This window comes from Polyodon spathula, chromosome 4 (genome assembly GCF_017654505.1).
Source record: "Polyodon spathula isolate WHYD16114869_AA chromosome 4, ASM1765450v1, whole genome shotgun sequence".
In the NCBI taxonomy this organism is placed as follows: Eukaryota; Metazoa; Chordata; class Actinopteri; order Acipenseriformes; family Polyodontidae; genus Polyodon; species Polyodon spathula.
Window position 1 is genome coordinate 31,193,349 of NC_054537.1, and position 21,158 is coordinate 31,214,506.

At 38.0% G+C, this 21,158-nt stretch overlaps 2 protein-coding genes across 7 annotated transcripts in view; one reads left to right on the top strand and one right to left on the bottom strand.

Moving 5' to 3' along the window:
- Nucleotides 1–4,740, bottom strand: part of dtna (dystrobrevin, alpha) — a 97,777-nt gene extending 93,037 nt beyond the window's left edge. For 2 of the 4 annotated variants that reach the window (XM_041247660.1, XM_041247658.1), the window contains exon 1: nucleotides 4,528–4,740. The gene's annotated coding sequence lies outside the window, so the exon portion shown is untranslated. The remainder of the gene's footprint in view (nucleotides 1–4,527) is intronic. The other 2 variants (XM_041247676.1, XM_041247675.1) reach the window with 2 other exon arrangements.
- Nucleotides 4,741–17,669: 12,929 nt separating this feature from the next.
- LOC121314419 (nucleolar protein 4-like) overlaps nucleotides 17,670–21,158 on the top strand; it is an 88,159-nt gene continuing 84,670 nt past the window's right edge. For 2 of the 3 annotated variants that reach the window (XM_041247677.1, XM_041247679.1), the window contains exon 1: nucleotides 17,670–19,488. In XM_041247677.1, coding sequence (XP_041103611.1) covers nucleotides 19,234–19,488 — 255 coding nt within the window. In that variant the 5' untranslated portion in view covers nucleotides 17,670–19,233. The remainder of the gene's footprint in view (nucleotides 19,489–21,158) is intronic. The other variant, XM_041247678.1, reaches the window with a different exon arrangement.

Sequence of the window (21,158 nt, forward strand, 5' to 3'; positions counted from 1 at the left end):
TGATTGGTGTTGCAGCTGTCACTCTCTCAGACCCACGGTTCCACATCACCTGCACTGAGGTTTTCTCAGTCCAACAATTTATTTATTTTTCTAATATTATATTTCAAAGGACAACAAAAACATCTAATCTGTGTAAGTAAATACTTTTCCGATATTCTAAACTTCAGAAATATGTTTTTTTGGAAGTGTATGCATGCATAAACGCCCCATGTAATCTTTGTATGTTAATGTACTGAATAATCTATTAAATAGGAGTGACTGTATTTTGTTTTATACCACTTCATTTTCATTATATTAGTGTGATAGTGAAACAGACAAGTTTATTATATGGACATATACATGTCAAAAGTAGATATAATGTATTGTAAATAGAAGGAGATGATGTGAATGATTAATAGTTATTCTTTGTACTTCTAAATCTCTCTCTCTCTCTCTCTCTCTCTCTCTCTCTCTCTCTCTCTCTCTCTCTCTCTCTCTCTCTCTCTCTCTCTCTCTCTCTCTCTCTCTCTCTCTCTCTCTCTCTCTCTCTCTCTCTCTCTCTCTCTCTCTCTATATATATATATATATATATATGTCTATAACGATCTTATATAATGTATATATACTGTAAAGACTTACAGCACTGTAAAGACTGTGCTGTAAAAATGATCATAAAACACTTGGCTGTGGGGTGATATCTATGACAAAAAAACACTTGGCTGTACCAACTCATCAGGCAACTGGTACACAAGAATGAACTCTTCCCACGTTAAAACAAAAATAAAAAAATAAAAATAAAAAAAAAAGTTTTATATGAAGTGCCAAAGAGCTGGAATGTGGTCTTGGCCACCCCTGTGAGTACTTGAGAACAGCCTTGAAACCAATAACAGTTCACTTCAAACATCTCATCCCTACTATGGTAATATGGGTACCTCATTCTGATTCCAAGGATATTATACCTAATAGGGAAATGTTAATACTAACTATGGTAAATAATTTCAGCAGCCATGCAGTTTGGATTGCACAGTTGATATGAGGGGATTTCATGTGATGGAAAGCATAAACACAAAGGGTTATTGTATATTACAGCCTGAAATGTACAGATCTGTTTTCTTTCAAAATATGAATAAATGCAGAAAGTGGCACATATTGAAGTAAGCCTTCAAAAGTTATTATTTTTGCCATCAATACTACAGAAAATTGTTAAACTACTTCAGGCTGACCAGCTTACATAAGAAAGCACCATCAGTCTTTTTTTTTTTTTTTTTTTTTTTTTTTTAAACTATTAAGACAGCCTGGACACAAAAACAAGCAACACAAAATACTACCAAAATAACCTGGTATTCATCTTGCATGCTCACAGTATCCTAAAGTATAGGCATATCTGCAATACAGCTTTTACTGGATCCCGCATCTGCAGGCTAGTAACCTCATAATGTACAGACAAGGCTCTGATGTGTAACGAGCCGGACTGATAAAGTGCTGCTCTGAAATGATGACTTCTAGTAAATTAGGAAGTATCAGGTGTATTTATTTCTAAAATAAACCCAGATTTTTTCACAGTAGCAATAAGGTCAAGTTTTTGAAGTCATATTCGTAATACATAAAAGAGTTTTTGTACTCCATCACAAGTATACCAGTGTTACAACAGATGGGCAAATATATGGACAGACAGAACCCCCCATATATCTTCAGAATCTAAAGCCCCTTTCAAACTGGAATGCTCTACTCGGGTTGGAACCTACCTGGGTCAGGGGCGGCTATGCAATTTCACACTGCTTTTGATAAAGCGGGGTTGACCTGGGTGGCAGACATTTCTTCATCCCTGGATGACAGTGTCTCAAACAACAAAAACATTGTGAAACAGAAACGTTCCCTGAGGAAGTTAAACTTTCATGCAGGCGTGGCTGTTTGTTATTGCATCGGCTTCTGAATGTCCGTCACACATTTTGTCTTGCTCAACCCAGGTCAAAGCATGTCGACCCACACCCTCAATTGGGTTGCTGGGACCCGGGTCAACCCTGGTACGACCCAGGTATGTGGTTTCAATTTACAACAACTGGGTAGGCCCCATGTGGGCATATCAAAACTTTCCGTATCATTTCATTCAAAGTAGTAGTTTTTCCTGTTTTATAAAAAAGGACTATAAATATATAAAATATATATTATATATATATATATATATATATATATATATATATTATATATATATATATAATATTGACTTGTGAGTCTCCACTCAATTCACTCCATTAATTATCTGGACATAAAAGAAGCTAAAAAGAGCCAGTAGACCCCTCTGTTAAAGAATGCATTACATGATTCATTATATCGAACATCATCATTGACAGGGCTATTGACCAGCTTTGTCTTCTGTGGTTGACCTTTTGTAATCCTTAAGGTTGATTCTGCTTCTACTAGGGTGCACTTTTCCTGCCTCCAACACATACGGTAGTGTTATTTTCCCCAGACAAATAACTGTCTTTCTAGGTTTGTATATGTGTGATTTAATATCCTGGTGATCTATTCTATGTCATTTGAGATGGATTTTCAGAATAGCCTTTGACACAGTAAGCAGGAATGTAAAGGCAGCAGCTGCAAATGCACCATGACTAAGTTAAGCACTCCTCCAAACCCTCATCTGTAATTTTATTGTAACATGCAGAAAACCACCCAGCAGTAACTCAAATGCAACAGGACATGAAGAACACTGAAACAAAATAAGGAGATTTCTCTTGTTTCTCTAACTCTATGACACCAGGCCCACACAAAAAAATGTAGTAGCAATGTCAGCAAACATAGAACCTTAACATACTATACAGTAAAATGACAGCACTGCTGCAGCCTGTCATGCAGACAAAGCTGAATATGTTCTAAGTTTAAAATATATCTTTCCTATTAAAAAATGTATGGCTATCTTATGTGACCAGCAAGAAAAAGAGCAGGACTAATAGCTTGAAGCGGGTCTTTGGGGGAACTTTGCCTTCCTAAAAGCTACTAAGTAGATACCTCTGCTTAGACATGCACATGTTGATTACAAAAGCTGTCAACAGTCATTATACACAAAAAGCACTATTCTTGGACATATAGGAAAGCATCTTCATTCTGACATTCTTACTTTGTTTACAGTGTTAGCCATGCAGATTAGACCTGGGGCTGTGCTATACCGCTTTGAAGCCATATTTTACTGTTGGATTTTACATACTGTACCCTTCTACACCATGTCTGCTCCTGGCCTAATAGATAGATAAAACTGCACAGTTGCCTACAGTACCAAGCTCACAATGCATAAAAAAAATAATAATAATAATAATAATAATAATTCCTAGGAACATCTTACAAACACGTATTATACAACTGACATGTGATATATGCCCCTTTGGGTTAACATTAACAAAAAGTTAAATCCAGCGTGAATAAATAACTAATCACTAGGTACATTATTTGGTCACTTACAATTTCAGCATGGTATATTTAACTATCACTTTCATTTTCATTTTTAAGGAAGACTGGATTCCTGACTATGAGCTACAATTAATAGGTACACATTTCATAGTCATACACAGTACTGGGTTAATTCAGTCCTAATGACCGTTATTTATAAACGAGTATGAGAACACGGATTTCCCAGAACTGAAACCCCACACAACAGGAATTCAATAACACAAAGAACAGAATGTGAATTAAATGCAATTTAAACACTATAAATTGTGTGTTTATACATAATCTGTATTTTAATTTAGTGCATAGCTAATGAATTTAAATAATTAATGTTATCTGTACGACGAAATACACATACAGTACAGCAGCAGCCCAAGAACATAATCTTGTCCGCTGTTTTAAATTACACGTTAATTCTGTATGCAAACATTATTATTAATAATCGTCGTAGTTGTAGTAGTTTATATTATATTCTTAATACTATGTATCCGGGACCTATATTGCATTCATTATTTTGCTTTTTTATTTTTTTTAAAAAAGACAATAATACAAAATCCCAGTCAGCATCACGTCATAAAGAACTGAAGCAGGACATTTAGAATTTCTGACAACTGGCCTTTCCCCCTTCTCCAAGATTCACGTCAAAAAACGGACCCTATACTATGTATCCCGAGCACCAAAAAAAAAAAAAAAAAAAAAAAAAAAAAAAAAAAAAAATAATTAATTAATTAATACAAAATCTCCATCATCTCGGAAACGGGATGGGAATCAAACAGGCAACAGGCTGCAGAACTAGGGAGTCAGATTGCCATTATTTAAACCGCAGTGCACTGCAGCACCAGCACATAGTACAGTAATGCCAAACAGATTTTTATGCTACCAAAAATGCGAAAAAAAAGCTACATTGGTCTACACAGCCGTTAACACATAGAATGAAAAAAGTAAATCCCGGGACAGACAGTAGGAAACTAAATGCTAATAACGGAACACCGCAGACGGTGTCATTTTTTCATATTCTAGCTGTCAGTCGAACCAGCTGATATTTACCTGTGAGGTAATGCATTGTATAAGGTCATTTAACACCACACGTTGCACTGCACTACTCACCAGAACGGTTCTCGCAAGGTAACGTCAACGTTTGCTCCTCGCTCATGCTTCAGTCGGTTTTTTTTCCTGTCGAAATCCACGTACAATGCTATAAAAGATGCGTTTTTAGAGGTTTTATTTCGCCTTTTGCAATGCTCTCCCTGCTTCTGGCTCTGCGTTTCCCGGCGCTGCTGTGTGTACGTAATGCTAATAAGCGCGGCCGCACCTTTCCATTCACCGGGGTGCCTACGCTAATGACGTAGTGTGGAGTCTCTCTTGTGTTGCATCCGAGCGGTGCGTGATTTAACATGCCGCTGTTTCTAGATTATACTTATGGCTGCTCGAAGCGCTTAGGGCTATTCAAGACCTGAGTTAGAAAATGAAGAGGACCGCAGTATATTTCATTCAGCCAACATAATTATAACTGGGGGGGCAATGTGATTTTGCATCAACTACAAGCACAAAATATGTGGATGGTATTAGGAAATACCCTATGCAAAACCACATCTGGAGTAAAATATTCTACATCTTCTTTCCTTTAAAGGAAAAATAAATACAAAATTCATGCAAACTCATACACTGCAGGTCCCGCAATTACTTCACTCTACTGAGCCAAACTGTGGTTGTTTTGAGCTTTGAATACATGTTTAACTTGTATTTCACTTGTTAGTTTTGAATGTTCAACTTTTTCAGTGATATATAGCTTTAAATGAACATTTTGAGTTGTGAGTTTAAAAGAGCCCACATCTCTGTTCATGTTTTTTTGATCACAACCACTACTGTACTCTTGTCTTCCACTTTGTAAGAAAACTGACATCTACTTTATACCTTAATGATAAATCATTTTAGTATTATTTTAACCAGAAAGGTGCTTTGGCAATGTTTTCCAACTAATGCACAGTGGCCTCACTGGTGATTCTTTGGTCTACCTCTGTTACATTGACCAAGCATGAAATATATGTCCTTAAAAAATTCAGTTCAGTAGTGCTAACCAATTTCCTTGTCTCTTATAACCCCTTTTATCGCTGAATATTTTGTTACATTAATTAGGATGTGCAAATACAGTTGACTTGCAAGTCATCATTGTCAGTTGTTGTATATGGTGCTGACAGTCCTCAAAGCAAGATACTGCAATTCAATAGTAAATTAGAAAAACAAATGAGATGAGTTGTATACAGTAATGAATATCAAAAATTGAATAAAACAAAAAATACAAGCTGATTTAATTTGGTGGAATCCGGCAAAAGTGTGACTAGAACTACAACTAACAGCTTCCAGGTTCACTTATTGATTGACACTTTCTTAGATGTGGCTAAAGTGGTTGAAGCTTTTTTTTTTCTTTTTTTTTTTTAAATATATATATATATATATATCTGTTATGCACATATCTAAATCAAAACATCTCGCACTATGCTAGTTAAACACAAGTTTTCAGTTGCTTTGCCTTCCTGGAAATCTGGTTACACCTTTCCTTCCAAAGGTTTTACTGACTGCAAAGCATGTCAGTCATTAGCTGGTTAGTTGCTAACAGGAAAAAAAAAAAAAAAAGTGGTATGGCCAATTTCACTCTCCAGGTGACATGACCATGATAGTGCAAGACTATCAGAAGGCCTGCAAAAATAGCTAAAACATTTGAGCCTTAATTAGTGAGTGGATGAGAATGGCGTGAAAATGTATGACATTATTTTGTTGCTACAATCACTTTAATCGTATGATCCAGTGCAAAAGCATAACAACAAAGTATCTCTTTCAACCCAGAAGAGACAGGCACTGTAGCCCCACAGCTTGCACCATCAGGAATTCTGGGTTTCAAGGCATAGGCCAAATGAGGAAACACATTGTAAATTAGGCCTCATCTTTCTGACAAACTTTCCAGTGCTGTGTGAGAATTTTTTTTTTTATTAATTTGACTGTAGGTGGTGTACGTGGCAGATGCTGCCTAACATATTCACTTGGAAACTTCAGGTGGATTGGGGAGTCAAGAGGATTTAAGAGCATTTTGTATTGTAAAGCAGTCTCTGGTAGGTAGTTAGCTTCCTTTTCAGCAGGACCCCACCTGAGATATTAATTTTCAGTGCTGTGCCTTGAAATATATGATTGGGAAGATGGACCCTTATACTTGCTGCACTTCAAAACTTGACAGCAGTAAATAAGAATTGGTGTAGCAGTATGGTATGAACTGTATTATTGTGTCCCCCTGTCACTGGACCATGTCTATTCCTCCTACTGGTACAGTACATACAGCTGCCCAGCAGGAATGAGGGAAGTGTTTTGAAATTGTATTCGTGACCTGAAGGTAGGGGATTCAAAAGCAAAAGCACCAACACACAGTCAGAGACAAATGTGTAATAGAAGAATGCAGAAACATATCCCTGAATTAGTTTTTGTGGTCATTCTTCATTACTGTACCATGGCCCAGATAATCTGGCAATATTGTTTTCAGTGAGGATATCTATCAGAAGAGTCCTGTCTGGTTCAATGCTAGAGACAGAGGGCCATTGTTTCTTTTCCCTGGGCCTGGCTCCTGTTGTTTCATACTATTGTGCTGAAAGACATAACAGAAAAGAAGAAGGGATACTATACAGAACCAGTGCTATTATTGCAGGGGAAGGGCCACACAGCACACAAGGCTGACTGAACAAATCCAAATCTATATAATACATACTTGCGAATGAGAGATTTCCAATTGCAATATTTTATGTAGTATTATCGTTTATCAACCCTATTTTCATGGTAAAATGGCAGTCAGGCATTCATACAATAATGACTGTTTATTGATTTTGTTCTCGTTTTTGCAAATACGCATTTCACACAGCACGCTTCTTAACCACCTATCACTGCATTACTGGTATTGTAATCCAAAAAAGCATTCAACCCTGTGATAATTGTGCAATGATTCTGTTGGTATACATTTTTGTTAAACTCAAGTTCTTCAGAAAGCAACCGAGTTTGAATAGCAACACAAAGAAAAGTACAACTACTCTGCCCAGTCACCCAACAGATACTTCCCAGATGAATGCAAATAAATAAATAAAAACAATAAATATATACTAAAGGAAAACCATCACATTTTCAGCAACCAAACAAAACAGGTCTGCAGAAAACAGGTAGCCATGGAAACCATTATACATCAGCATCATCATATAAAGGGCAAAGGTTAAGGGCATTGTCTTCAGATGTCATCTTACAGCCCTCATAACAGCAGCAACTTGACTAGAAAGGGGAAAGGGGAGAACAAATTACTGAAAAAAAAGGTATTAAAAATCATAAAATTACAGTGAGAACACCTCTGTGGAGAAATGGTTTTGTTCACCCGTGAATGGATTTCATCTGTCCTATTCTAGGTACCAGTTTAGAAATCAGCACCTTATAGGAAGATCACATAAGCCTACATCCAGCAATTTGTGACAAGAATGCTGGTATAATGATGCAATCCCTGAAAATATAGGCCAAATCATGTACTGTACCACAACAGCTTACAATTTTGCAAAAAGGAAGAGTAGAGACTACATATTGCTAAGGTGACCAATAAGAACAGAGGGAAAAGCCATATGGGGCTGTCATGAAGATCTTATGAGGTCTCTTGGGGGTTCTGGTGAACCATGACAACCACAACTGGCAAGAAAACCTATTGGGGATTCAAGAGGTTTCTAACCAATGAGGGTTGACAAGGTCTGTGTGATAAAAACATTCTGTGAGGTGGTAATACTCTCTGATGACGTACTAACTGTATCCTATACCTAGAAGATACCGAGAAGAAGTATGAACTTGAAGTGGACAGCTGTGGAGATGTGTCTTGGGTGTATCTGGAGTGAGTTAAATATGCAACATTTGACTACCTAGAAAATAATTGTGTTCTGTGCATGTCCCTGCAACCTGCGTCTGGACTTTCTGTGCTGCCTTTGGGCAGGGATTAACACCATTATTATCCTGCCTATCGAAGAGGTAATGATCGATCTTGGAGACAACCCAGCCGAGACACTGGTTCCCCATTGTTCTCTCCAGCAGTTCAGAGCTGTGCTGACAGGTGGAACTGTACAGCTATGGCCAAAGGTTTGCATCACCTAGAATTTTAGGATTGAGACATAATTAAAAAAAAAAACAATTCCAACATAATTTATATATTTTATTTAACATCAATTAATCAAAGAAACTACAAAGTGATATCACAAAAGTCAATAATTCAATATTTATATTGAATAGAATTCAAACAAATACAAACCAAATACCAAGTGTAACAAAAATATTGTTTTAAAAAGGCACCCTTTTTACTTCCATGTGCCACAGTAGCCTCAGGCTGGTGCAGACAGAGTGGCAGAGGGTAAACAAAATGTGTGTGTGCCTGCTAAGATTAAACTATGTGGTAAACCAACACCAAGGAATCTTACTTTAATAAACTGAGCATCACTCATGAGCCTGACATTTTCTTCATAGAAAATATGCCACCTAGTGACTGAAAGTTGTAATTGCTTTTTTTTTTTTTTTTTTTTTGCCAAGTAATGTTGTATAGCCTGCCATACTGTTTGTTACACAGGGAATGAGTAGGGAGAGGAAGACAAATATATCTATTTAACTTACTGTATACCATGGGCTGCATCTGACTGAAAGTGAAGTCTGGAAAACACAAAGATCAACATAAGCAATAAGGAGAGTATGAATCGCACATTTTACAGCCTGCAGTTTAAATAACTGGCCAATCTGCACCGAGTGTTTCAGCCACAAATAAAACAATTAACCACATACCATACATTTACCCACATATGTAACAACTAAATCTGGTATTCCATAAGCTATATGACAAGTCTGTCATGGCTTATCAATCAGACTTCCCTGCACCAGGACCCTGGGATGTAAATGTAAATCATTGTAATATTATCCCTGATAGGACACCTTGTTACAGATACAGTACCGGGTATAGTAGAGACCGTACAAATGTCCCACAGTTACACCTGGTATGTGTCAATTATATACTTTGCGGGGGTATGTGTGGCACAGGGTAAGCGTTAGTGCAAGGCTGACCCCTGCAGAGTAACTTAGGTAATGCACTCAAAAGAAAACACAGTGTACCAGGTTCATAACTGCTTGTGAACAGGAGCCTGGCACTTTTGTAGAGTGGTTAGGACCTGTGGCTGAAGAGCGCACCCTAGTGGAATCGCCTCTGTCTGTGAGCTGGATCTGCTTAGGAACTGTAAACACATGCCAGAAACCTGCTACAAATCACGATATCTTCATCCAGTGAGGATACTACTGTACAACCCTTGTATTGCCTTTGATGAAAAGTAGTTATATGTTGGTAATTGAAGCATAAGCAGTGTTATACCACAGAGTACAGTGCAGAGGGGTTGGGCTCTAAATAATTTTAAAGTTATTGATCGGTTATTGGCTAAAATTATCATCGTAATCAAGATTACCATCATCTTTTGACTCCCATTAATTGTGACTTTCTCCCCAGTTAGTAGTCATTTCTCTCTCTTCCACACTTGAAACTGACTACAGCAGGTAGATATTTTATGTTTGATATTCCTGAAAATATTTCAGGGATGCCATTGGATGCCAAAACAAGAAACAGGTTGGGGTTGGGGTTGGTGAATTTTGTAAATCCAGTGAAGGCATTGCCCAGCCTGGAAATCTTTATTTTTGTAAGTTTTGTGTTTTGTTATTTGTGTTTAAATCTTTATTTTGCTATTGTGCACTTTGATTTTCGTGTTTATTTATAATAAAATAGTTATTTTTTTGAACTGCAGTCTGTCTCTGGGCCTCTTTCCACTCACCAGCCTGCCACAGTAATGTATAGAAAATAAAGTATTTTTAAACCTTTATTTCATCCTATACAATTCTATGACGAGACATATTTTAATGAATTTAATGTTAAACATCCTGATAGTTTATTTTAATATGCTACATAAACCAAAATAAACACAACTGCATATGGGAACTGCAGTGTTTCATTTGAAGTGTTAAAAGAAAGAAGCGAGTGACAGTAAATTGTACCAAAATGTTCAACAAAATGCTAATATATTATAAGAGATAAAGCATTCAAGTGTGGGAAACATACAGTATTGACCAAACTGCCAACAGAACCATGCTTGTTGAATTTATAAAATGTGTAACATAACTGCTAATTACTCACAGGTCATTTAGTAATGGCATTCTGAATCAAACGCTTTATGATCAGCTAATTATGTCCTATCACACTAATGCATGTATGTTATTTCAACCTAGACCTCAGAATACCATAAATTAATAAGGAGGAGGACATAGCTATACACTGCTTTTCAATGCACACATTTGCATTTGAAAGAAAAATAAATATATTGCATGGATTAATTCTGAAATACTGTACTTTAAAATATGCAAACACTTACACTGTGTAAGCGTTGAATGAAGATCTTGTTTAACAAAAACGGCAAAGCACATTTTTATAAAACTCACTTGAGAATGAACATGTGATAGTCAGTGCCAAACTGATTGCTGCATTAGTGTCTGTGACTGCAACTGAGAATACTGTACTGTGTGTCTTCAAAGAGTGTTAAGCCTTCAAAAAATAACTGATAATCAGTCGCGATTGATATCAACTTTGATCAGCAGGCCTCCAGGTCATCTAGTAAGGTACAAATAGGAGCAAGGAGGGCCACAGGAAGTTTTTAAGCCAACTATCAAAGCCTCTGGTAGAGGAGTGATGTTTTGGGCATGCACCTGGAGGGTATAGTCAATGCCCGTGCATATCTGAACATCATAGCCGATGAGGTGTATTCAACAGCTTACATTTATCCTGATGGACAGCCGTGAATGGAAACATGAACTCTCACACACGTCAACATACACAAATTCATTTAAATACACAAATGGCACAAAAGCACTGACGGATGAATGGAACGGCACTGAAGCGGAAGTCGACAGGAACTTTGTGAAACTATGAAATTTGTTTGAATGGTAAAAACAAGCAGGCACTGACTAATAATAACAGTTCTTTAATGAAGTGGCTCTGTAAATCTGTCCAAGTTACATTGGGGCATATACTGCTTCTCCTTTTCTGCTCCAGTATGAATTGTGAAAGTATGGTATATGTAAACAATATATGTGCAAATACAATTGACTGGCTAAAACACATTATGACATTTTTGCCTAATTATATGCCATTTGAGATGTTTTTGATTATAACTATACTAATAAAAATTAAAAAAATAAACTAAGTAGGCAAAGGTGTTTGCTTTCTATTTTTAAATTCCTTTAGAAGCAGGTAGTTATGGTGAATGTGTCTGGATTGCAGCACAACAGGTCATCTTCATACAGCTTTAACATGCCATTTTCTTTTTTTTTAATGTGTTATAACCATCTACATACCTTATTAAATTATTACTATTAATAATTATCTGAATGTGTATTGCAGTACTCCCCTTATTTTGATAGTAGATCACAGCATAATCAAATATTCCTGTTGGATTCTGTTATGAACAAAGAAAGCTGAACCTGGTCAGTGTTTTGGATAGCACTTACTAAAAAACAGGTTTGTAGGAAGTGGTATTCATGGCTCAAAATTGTCATATGGATACATCGAATGTAACCTCCTTTGATCTATCATGACAATTTTATTCAATTTTATTGTTTGTAATGATTTTTTAAATGGTAAGTTGCACAACACAATAACCAAACAAACAAAAAAAAAACCCGAATTGCCCCTGCGTCCCTAAATAGAACTTAATATGTTTCATCCCTGTCCAGACAGGTGCCAGCTTTAAACAATTACAATTACAGGATTTGTCCCATCTCTCTAAAGACTTCCCCTTGATTAGCCCAGGTGCAAATACTCTAGTTTCTATTTGGTTTATAAGTAAGTGCAGCAAGGGGGCATAACATCCAACACAATCATGTTCAGTAATTAATTTGTACAGAGAGGTGCCGAAGCACATGCAATGACAGTAATAACATTCTTAAGAACTGCACATTCAGAATCATAACACGTTTACTTCAAAGAGTACTGCTGTATATCAAGTCTACAATCAAGAATCATACACAAAGTGGTAGTATGAGCAGAATAAGAAAATATGCCAGTCATTTCTTATATATCCAGAGGCTTTCTTTTTTAGCCTCTGGATATATTCTCCAGTTACAGACCCGTACACCTTTGCTCAGGTTTGCTCGCTCATCTTTGCCGTCGAGATGCATCTCAGTGTTATTATTACAGAATATTATACTAGCATCTTCCCCCTCGCTTCCCTCTCCTCATGCTCCTTATTCTTATTCACCAGTGAGAAAAATGTCACACTAAAATCATCTAAGTTTGAGCTGGAGAGATATTTGTAGGAAACGCATACAGATTAAAAAAGGCAGGAGCCTATGACAATTCCTTCAGACATTCCACCCGAATACCAAATGGAGAACTGTGCACCTAAGTGGAAAGACGTAGATCAAGCTGTGAAAAAAGCAAGGGCATCATCTCATGGGCCTAATGGAGTTCCACACAGAGTGTACAAGAGTGCTTCTGGAGTTCTACGAATCCTGTGGAAATTCATGAAAGTGGCATGGGAAAAACAGGTTGCACCAAGAGCATGGCGCTGAGCACATGGAGTCTTTATACCAAAAGAAAAGGATTCTACAAGCATCAGTCAGTTTCGTCCTATTTCCCTATTAAATGTAGAAGGCAAGATTTTCTTCAGCATAATTGTGCAGAGATTGTCAACCTACCTATTAAAGAACTGTTTCATTGACACTTCAGTACAAAACGCAGGCATTCCAGGTTTCACAGGATGCTTAGAACACATCAGCGTAATCTGGCAACAAATTCAATCAGCAAAAAAGGAGAGGAAGGAGCTCCATGTGACATTCCTGGATTTGGCTAATGCATATGGTTCAGTGCCACATGAACTTCTTTGGGCAGCATTTGATTTTTTCAGTGTACCGATGACAATAACAAATTTAGTGAAAGCCTACTTTGGAGATTTGCAATTTAGTTTTTCTTCAGAATTCAGCACTACATGGCAATACCTAGAAGTTGGAATAATGGCAGGATGTACCATTTCTCCACTGGCTTTTACCACAGCAATGGAAGTAATTACTAAGGCATCAAAATAGGTAGTGGGAGGAGAGTGCTTGGCTTCTGGAATGCGACTACCACCAATTCGAGTATACATGGATGACATGACAACCATGACTACAACCGTAGCTTGCACTAACCGCTTATTGGGCAAATTAACCAATAACATTGAATGGGCAAGAATGCAATTCAAGCCCACTAAATCAAGGAGCATCTCTATAATTAAAGGCAAAGTAGTAGATAAAAGGTTCTACATTAATGGTGAGGCAATACCAACAGTGTCAGTGAAAAGTCTAGGGAGATGGTACGACGGGGATCTAAAGGACACAGTTTGTATGGGAGAAGTTAGACAGCAAGCAGTAGAAGGGTTGAAGAGCGTAGACAGCAAGCCTTGTTCATCTGATAGAGTTAACAGTGCCATGGGAAGATGCTCTGGATGAGGTGTATGAGAGGAAGAAACTTTGGTATGCTCAACTAGCTGCTGAAGCGGAACAGTGAGGATGGAGAGTCCGTGTGTACCCAGTGGAGGTGGGTTGTCGTGGATTTGTGGCACACTCTACAACCTGGTTTCTCAGAGTCTGCACAGTGAAGAACTTATCGGAAGCAGCAGAAAGAAGCAGAAACTGGCTGTGGTTGAGATGGAAAGATTCTGGATGGGGATCTCAAGCACAATAGAAAGAAAGCAATGCTGATGTACAGGTAAGTAAGCTGGGCTGAGCTGAGTGGGGGATGGAGGGGGGGGGGTGATGCTGGGATGCCAGAATCACTGTTGAGCCCTCTTGAGGTGTCGTGGGCTAGTCAAAGAAACACTGAGGATGGAAGGTGCCCACTTGAAGACCCCAGAGATGTACCCTACTTAGCTCAATCCAGACGGTTGTCATGCTGATGCGCTGGTAGACCACACTGGGTTGATCCCCAGAACCAGCATTGCAGCCGTTGTGTGTGCTGATGCACTGAGGAGGCAAAATGATCTGATCCCTGGAGTCAGCATTACACTTTGGCAATCAACACCAGACAGAAGGATATCTACATCATCAGATGGAAAACAACGCAAATGGATGGAGATGCAGATGGACCACATTAGTTTACTGCAAAGCTACGTATTAGTTTGTGCTTATCTTGGTGAGAGCCGAGTTCAAATCAGCATGAAGTTCAATATCTACTCTCATGTAATGGAAATCTCCACAACCATTCTTTGTTCAGTTCGAATAACAATAACTACGGTATTTATGCAATATTGTACAAATAAATAATAACAACCAGCTATGGTGTAAGCATCACAGTAACAACTGTCACATGAATCAATTATGTAATAAAAGTAGTTAACTGTATGGCTACTCTGTCGTACCTCCACCCCAACATTTTCTATCCATTTTGTTTTGAGTAATGCAAGCAAACTGGACTTTCAACAAGGACAGTGAATCAAAGGCTAAAATGGATCCACAACTAAAGTGTCATAGTACTTTAAGACATATATAATGTCACAATACTGAAAAAATGTAACCAAGCTTTTGTTGTTACCTAACTGTCACTTAAGAGTGCTTGGGAGAGGCGCGCGCCAATATTACAGTTCTTGTTCTCTACTTTTCCAGCAAGGCTCTCAAAACCTCCATATCTGACTGGCTATCCTTGTGTTTCCCCTCCTTACTTTTTGTGTTATCAGCTACTCTGCATCCTTTGCCAAGCCATCAACAATTTAGCATTCACTATTTTTCAGGTAAGCATTTCAATATTTAAGAAAATAGCTTCAATAAGCATGGGTGCTTTCACTGATGTGCATATGAAATGCATTTGTGAAAAATCTTGCTCACACTCAGCACTGGAGACAGCAATAGGTCTCACACCTATCAATAGGTCCTTAACTTCATTCCCACCCCACTCCTTATATACCCTGTATGCCCAAATAGTTTCAGGAAGGTTACCAATGTCAAATCTTTCACAAAGAGACTCAATCTCGCTTTCTCGGTACAGTGCAAGTAGCGCATTAGGCTATTGCTTACTGTATAATAACACTTCCAATTTCAGAGATCAGTTTCTTGTATTGTCTCCAGCGCTGCCTACCGCAGACAGCATATGATTTTGCTAATTTTCTTTCATAACATCACTGACTGCAAGCTCTAGGATGAATTATCAATTTTAAAAAGTTGTAACTTTTGAATGTTGCAACAAAGAGCACTGTGTCATATACATTCTTCCCCCCACATCACAAAAGAACTGTGGCCACTATCTCAACCAGTAACACTTCATTTGAGCTATTGAACAGCTTCCAGTATACACTGTCTGTCTGCACAGACTGGTTGGATGGACATGCACCTCCAGTGTGTGGAGCAATTGTAATGGGACCAGGGTCATTGTAACTAGGTTTAGCAATGAAGAAAAAGCTCTTATTTTTCTGATTAGCAACCCAGCAACAGAGGAAAAGTAATAAGAAAACATGGAAAATAATTGATGCTTTTGTATTTAAATTTTATATTTAAATGTGCCCAATTCAAACTCAGCTCACCCACCCCCCTGCACTTCATGCGGCAGTGCTTTTACAAGGGGAGAGTGGGAACCCCGCTTGCCCTTTTTTTTTTAACTTGGCCCTTTTTGTAGATGTTACATCTTTATTTATTTATTTTGGTACTTGATTATTTCATGTTGATATAGCATCTTTAAATGGTTGGCTGATACTTTCATTTTTACTTGGCTGTTTTTCACATGTTAAAATATATTGGCCAGATTTGTAGGAATACTGTATTAGGGATTCCATAATTTGTTACCTTTTTTTATTTTTTACTTTTTATAAATAGAATATTTGGCTTTATATTGAACCCATACATTGTATCGTCTATTATTTAGAATATAATGTAATAAGAAAAAAAAGATGATCTGAGCTTTAACCAAACTACCACATTGATTAAATACATATGCTTCTGTTGATTTACTACAGTTATCCCTCCTTTATTATTGGTCAACCATGTGCTCCACCGTGTTTCAGGTTAATAATAAGGAAATCAAGTCAAAAGTAGTTAACTTTGGATTGAACCAAACCTCCAGTAATGGAACAGGGCGCCCAATTACTGTCCTACGTAATGGAAAAATAAAGTCTAAAATAAAATATAAGTATTTTAAAATGTATGTTCTTTACTGAAATGAAACACACACATATTTTTGGATAATATTGTAATGATATTTAAAAATGTACAGCAAAAGATCTGCGTGTAAAATAAATAACATTTAAAAAATCAGTAATAGAAAACGGATGCTATATAAAATAAATACAACTGTATTCCAATCCTTCTCCAGCAATTCGTGTACCAGTGAAAGAACCGTAAAAGACTTTGATTTCATGACTAATAGTAGCTTACTACAACAAATCAACCTCTGTGAATAGTGAAAAATGACAAGGCGGACCACTCACTATACGGAACCTGTTGAACGATGGAACCATCAGAATTTAATTGTGATTCGTAATAATACATTGTCTTGCATTAAAACAAATAATCATGTTGCTTTAAAATGTGCCTATTTTCTCTAAACCGACGGCGAATGTATTGTACTAATTATTACGCGGCACATTGCATGTGCGAATGCTCTGGGTTACGCTTGGTAGAATTTGCCAGTTCCTTATATATACTAATATCCATCTCACAGCTATTTCCAGAAACCCTCCTGCAAGAATACTGGTTTCTTCCATAGTTCAGGTCCTCCGTATCTAATGATGCATCGTAATATCAATGGGGCCGCTATCAATAAATGTCCTGAATTTAAATAATATGTTGTTAAACATTTGAGTAGTTGTTCTGTTGTTAAAGAGCCTTAGGTCAATATAACGCTGCGCAATGCATAAACGGGTGGTACCTACATGTACTATTTTCCCTTTCATTCTACAAGATCTCCATGGAAACCGCATGTAAAACGTTTCTATTCCTTTCGCCACCTTGTTATGCCAGCACACTGCTGCTGGCAAGATCTCACAGGTCTGCTCCAATGAACCAACCTGCTAAGTGAAGCATGCGCACTTCCTCGGATCCCTAAATGGGACAATTCTTTCTGTGACGTCACAGCTCAGCCGTCTCCACAGAAACTTTTGTCCCAGCAGCCAATCAGATGGTTGGAACTCAGGGAGAGAGGTTTCTGTGCAGTGCTCTCACTCAGCCCGTACTGTCAGTCCCGGCTGGAGCCGCCGCCAGACCTAATAATATAGAGTATAAAGAAGGGAGGCTGTTAGGGAAGGTTCTATCCTGCCGCAGGCAACTGCTATACAAAGGGCGATAAAGCAAACGACCGATATTGAGAGAGGACGAATGCCGTCTAGATTTTTTTTTTTTTTTTATATATTACACAACTATAGTTTGAAACTGAAGAAGATTATGAAGACTTCTGAAGGCAGGCATTTGGTCGTCCTGTGAGCAAGCCAATAACATTTATTTTATAAGAGAGATCTGAGAAGAGATATCTGTGTATAGTGTTGGGACTGGGTATACTGCCTGAAAAGCGCTGACAATCGTGTTTTCGCATCTTTAAATGAAAAGAATAGATTCTAGACGCGAAAAATAGGAACATTAATTGTGGCCGCTTTGGGAAACCGCCAGGTATCATTTCTCTCACAAAGGAGGGGTTCTTCTGGTACTGGGTTCGGCGGAGACACGTCGAAAAAGGGGAACGTTAAGTATAAATATTATACAATTCGTTTTAATTTGGATATCATCGTTACAAACCAGTGTATTCTTTTATTCAGAACACCGGACATAAATACTTTTTTTTTTCTTCTAGAGCCTACAACCAAGGGGGAGAAATAACTCGATTTGCTATAGCTATTTTGGATTCTACATCGGTGTATATGCCCAACAATACAATCAAAAACATACAATACAATCAAGAACATACAATACAAATCAAATACAATATATTTTTGCAAGAACTCCATGTGGTAGCTAAAAAGTAAATAGACAAGCGCAGTCCTGCATTCAGAAATTGAGGAAGTGGACATTTTAGTGGGTACTGTCATAAAGCAGCCGAACGCAGAAGTAATTGGGAAATGCACACTTGGTCAGAGAACATTATAGAAGCCCCGGGAGATTGTATTTAATTATATTGCTGGGTTAAACAGCAGAACTGCAGTTAAAAACGAAAAGCTGCCAAAAAGCATTGTTACAAGACAGGGTATTGCCTGGCTCAGATTTCATCCTGCACGGGGACTAGAGAGGGGAGAGGCACAGTCTAGCACAAAACAGAATAGCGCATGGATAATTTTAAAAAAAGAAGCCAATAGCTAATTTGCATCGTCTGTTGCAACCGATACCAGGTAGATAAATAGGGTCCTGGGTTCGAAATCTAATAAAGAACGAGAAGGATACATAAATAAGCTTTTTTTTTCTTGTGGTGTGGAATGAAGATACTGGGATAATTCTTGGGTCTTAAATATTGCAACTGATCACGGAGAGGAGAAGAGGGGCTATTAAAAGCGACCGAGATCCAATTGTTTCTCATTGTGAGAGACAGATCAATAAAAAAAATTAAGAGGTTGGATGCGGGGTCCCCTTATATTCTAGTGCGGTAGTTCTCAAATCGGCGCCACTCTTTTAAGGCAGCAAGCTCGTAGAGATTTGTTTGTGATCAATAATAGGCGAACAGGTGCAAAGTAACCTACAGCAAACAGACGAGAAGGAAAAAAAAACAAGGAACACATTGGTCCCCTGTTTAGGATAATGGAGGGCGATCGGGACATGTACCGCCAGTTTCAGGACTGGTGTCTCCGGACATATGGGGATTCGGGGAAGACGAAGACAGTGACCCGTAAAAAATACGACCGGATAGTGCAGCTACTAAATGGATCAGAGTGCAGCTCCACAGACAATGCTAAGTTTAAATTTTGGGTCAAGTCCAAAGGTTTCCAGCTTGGGGTTCCTGATGAGATCAGCGGTGGAGAGAAGCAAGTGCTGTACGTGCCGGTGAAAACTACGGTTAGTGATGTTTATTGATATTAGCAGCCTGCCTAAAACGTGTGAATGAATAATACAGGGTAATATGACCCTCCTAAGATTCAAAGTCAACACCACTCCGTACGTAGCCTGGAAACACATTCAGCAATCGTAATTAAGTCGTAGACATTACGGTTAAAAACCTGTAGTTAAGTCCTTCAGGAAAAACCGCATTTATTTATCGAACGGCATTCTTCAGGGTAATGCCACCTTTTTGGCGTAAATAAATATATCTATATAATAAGATATATATATATATATATATATATATATATATATATATATATATATATATGTATATGTGTTTTAAATAGTAAAATCTATTCAAAATATACCCGTTTTGTTTACAGATGTGAGTATGGTACACGATGTGCCGTTCACTACATAGGTAGGACCAGGGCAGACTGCTTGATGCCATGCCAAATGTAGCGTAATTTACTAAGTTCAACGAATATCTTCACATATGGACAACTTTTGTCAATGGCAGACGATATAACAAGCAAGTACTGGTTCTAAGATTTTATTTATGGAATACGATTTTACACCGCTCAATATCATTTTATCTGCATATTAATAATCTTCTGGCGACTCTTGCCAACAGGCATTATGCATTAAAATATGCATTAAACCTGTACACAGAAGCTAAAACCCACACATTGTTCCACTTGATGCAGTGATCATTTAGTGCGCCCTGCGATTCACTGTAGCCATGGCAGTGAAGCTGAAAAGGCACTCTTTTCCTCTGATAACAAGAAGAAACACAATGTATTTACGTAGTTTGGGTTAGGGTTAGGGTAAAGGTTAGGGTTAGGGTTAGGGTTAGTGTTAGGGTTAGCCTGTCACTAGTTGAAAATATTAATTTACATGTTTACCAGACGTGTTAACCATTTCATAAATGTCCATTATAGAATACGTAAGTAATAAAGGGTCCATATAGGCCTTCTACAACAAGTGCTGTTAGTAAGAGAGCCAAAACATGTTTTTTTTCCCGCATGCTTTATTTTCTGTAGCCCATCTTACCTTGCAGTTGTTTTACGCAGTAAATACCTAGAAACACAATCTTCACCTTTTCTGTCAATATGTCAGTACCTATATGTCAGTATTATATTGAATAAATTCGCAAAGGAACAACATGTTTCATATTTGTTTTGGTTTTTCATACCTTGGTGACTACATACTTAATCAGTTTTAATCGATCTATTATAATTTAGTCAAACGTGAAGGGTATCCCTTCAAGACGGTACAGTCCTTGTTTTTGTGAAGAATGGTGTTGCTATAGATCATCTGTCTCACATGACATAGTCTAACTGGTACGTGCAACTGAGCTGAATTATTTTATCTCGGACTTCACACGTTAAACATTATACATTGTGTAAACTGTAGTACACAGATACTTAAGGAAACTATAGGAAAACAATGGGTTTTAGGACGGTATTATTTTTTTGGGGTTTGGGGTGGGGGGGGTGGGGGGGGGGGGGGGGGGGGGGTGGGGGGGGGGGGGGGGGGGGGGGGGGGGGGGGGGGGGGGGGGGGGGGGGGGGGGGGGGGGGGGGAATGATTAAATGATTAACTTCAATATAAATTATTGTAGCCTGTTGTTTTGTGGACAATGCAGTGCGTAATGTGGTTTATAGGAGTGTATTAAAACAAACG